General features: G+C 52.2%; 1 protein-coding gene across 1 annotated transcript in view; it reads left to right on the top strand.

Moving 5' to 3' along the window:
• MCM3 (minichromosome maintenance complex component 3) overlaps positions 1-692 on the top strand; it is a gene marked incomplete at its 3' end in the record, with an annotated part of 19,265 nt that extends 18,573 nt beyond the window's left edge. The window contains exon 6 of the mRNA XM_015415008.1: positions 584-692. Coding sequence (XP_015270494.1) covers positions 584-692 — 109 coding nt within the window. The remainder of the gene's footprint in view (positions 1-583) is intronic.
• Between the last annotated feature and the right edge of the window lie 1,373 nt (positions 693-2,065).

Raw genomic sequence — 2,065 nt, 5'->3', positions numbered from 1 at the left:
TAAGACTTATAAAGAATGCTGTTTATGTATTGCAATCTAAAGCACTACAACATGATACACTACTCAATAGAAAATCCTTGAACCAAGGTACATAATCAACGTCGTCTCCGGATTACATAACAACGTTTCAAAAAAAAAAAAATCTTCTTCAGGAGATATTATAGTGGTGCCAAAGCTCTCAGTTTCATAAATGTTAGACAACGAGTCTTAAGAATATTAAATTCAGATAGGACGCTGATCTCAATTAACATTCAAGCTCAAAATATGCCGCTGTGTTTCTACTGGATCCCGAGCGTGTCTCCGTTCCGTTCATTACACGGAGAAGAGCAGGATGGTGCACAGCTTCCTCAAATGCCGGAGGGGCAGCTGAAGGGATGAGGGGTGGAAATGTGACTGGGAAGGCACAACTTGGGGTGGGGGATCCCCCCCCCCAAAGTTCCCACTGCAAACAGAGCAGAACTGACCGGTTGTAGAGCACCTTTCTTTCCCTGCAAGGGTTCGGCGGGATGTCCGGAACTGTTGCAGAGCCAGAGGTGGTGTTGCCTCAATTTTCTTTGTTTCTCCCCCCCAAACAAACGCCCAGGACCATTCTGATTGCCTGCCACGTGAAGCAAATGAACAAGGAGGCCCAGCCGACGTTCCTCGCAAGCGACGTGCCCAAGATAAAAAGGTTTAGCAAGAGCCACTCCAAGGTAAGCTCGGTTGTGGCGTTAGGGCTGTTTTGCACCATTTGCTGGGGAGAACGTCAAGTTTCCTGACCTGGATGGCCCAGGCTAGCCTGACCTCGTCGGTTCTCGGAAGCTAAGCAGGGCCAGCCCTGACTAGTCCCCGGAAGGGAGGCCACCGAGGAAGCCCAGGGTTGCTACACAGAGGCAGGCAATGGCCAACCACCTCTGAATGTCACTTGCTTTGAAAACCCGGCGCGTTGCTATTAGCTGCTACTTGTCAGCGCCACTGAGGAAGTCTAGGGTTGCTGTGCAGAGGCAGGCCATGGCAAATTACCTCTGCATCTCTGGCTTGACCTGAATGGCCCAGGTCAGCCCAATCGATCTCGTCATATCTTGCAAGGTAAGCAGGGTCGGCCCAGACTAGTACTTGGAAGGGAGGCCACCAAGGAAGTCCAGGGTTGCTACGCAGAGGCAGGCCGTGGCTAACCACCTCTGGATGTCTGTTGCTTTGAAAACCCTACAGGTTGCCATAAGTCAGCTGTTACTTGTCAGCACCACTGAGGAAGTCCAGGGTTGCCATGCAGAGGCAGGCAATGGCAAATTACCTCTGCACCTCTGCCTTGACCTGGACGTCCCAGGCTAACCCGATCTCATCAGCTCTTGGAAGCTAAGTAGGGTTGGCCCTGGCTAATACTTGGATGGGAGACCACCAAGGAAGTCAGGGGTTGCTACGCAGAGGCAGGCCATGGCCAACCACCTCTGAACGTCTCTTGCCCTGAAAACCCTGAAGTCAGCTGCTACTTGTCGGCACCGCTAAGGAAATCTAGGGTTGCCGTGCAGAGGCAGGCAATATCTCTGCAGCTCTGTCTTGACCTGGATGGCCCAGGCTAGCCCGATCTCATCAGCTCTTGGAAGCTAAGCAGGGTTGGCCCTGGTTGGTCGGTTAATACTTGGACGGGAGACCACTAAGGAAGTCAGGGGTTGCTACACAGAGGCAGGCAACGGCAAACCGCCTCTGAACATCTCTTGCCTCAAAAACCCTACAGGGTGGCCGTAAGTCGGCTGTGATTGGACGGCACTTTGCACCACCACCACCGCCAATGTCACGTTTGCCAAAGGGCGCTCCCGAGGCTCCCTGAGACGTGTATGTTTATGATACGTCTTGTTGCATGCTTTGCCCGAAGGCTGTGACATTCACACTGGGACCCAGACTCCTCTTCAGTGGTACATTCAGGGGCCTGGGGGTGTGTCTGCTTCATCATTTGTCAGGACTAATGGTCTTGCATTGTAACTGAGCTGGAGTTACGCTTGTATACAGGGGTCGTTTCGTAGAAAAAGAGCTAGGGGAACCCATTAGCATAACTCATTAGCATATGCCACACCCCCTGACATCAGGG

This window comes from Gekko japonicus, unplaced genomic scaffold (genome assembly GCF_001447785.1).
Source record: "Gekko japonicus isolate JY-2015 unplaced genomic scaffold, Gekko_japonicus_V1.1 scaffold5377, whole genome shotgun sequence".
In the NCBI taxonomy this organism is placed as follows: domain Eukaryota; kingdom Metazoa; phylum Chordata; class Lepidosauria; order Squamata; family Gekkonidae; genus Gekko; species Gekko japonicus.
This window is presented reverse-complemented; position numbering and strand designations above follow the sequence as displayed.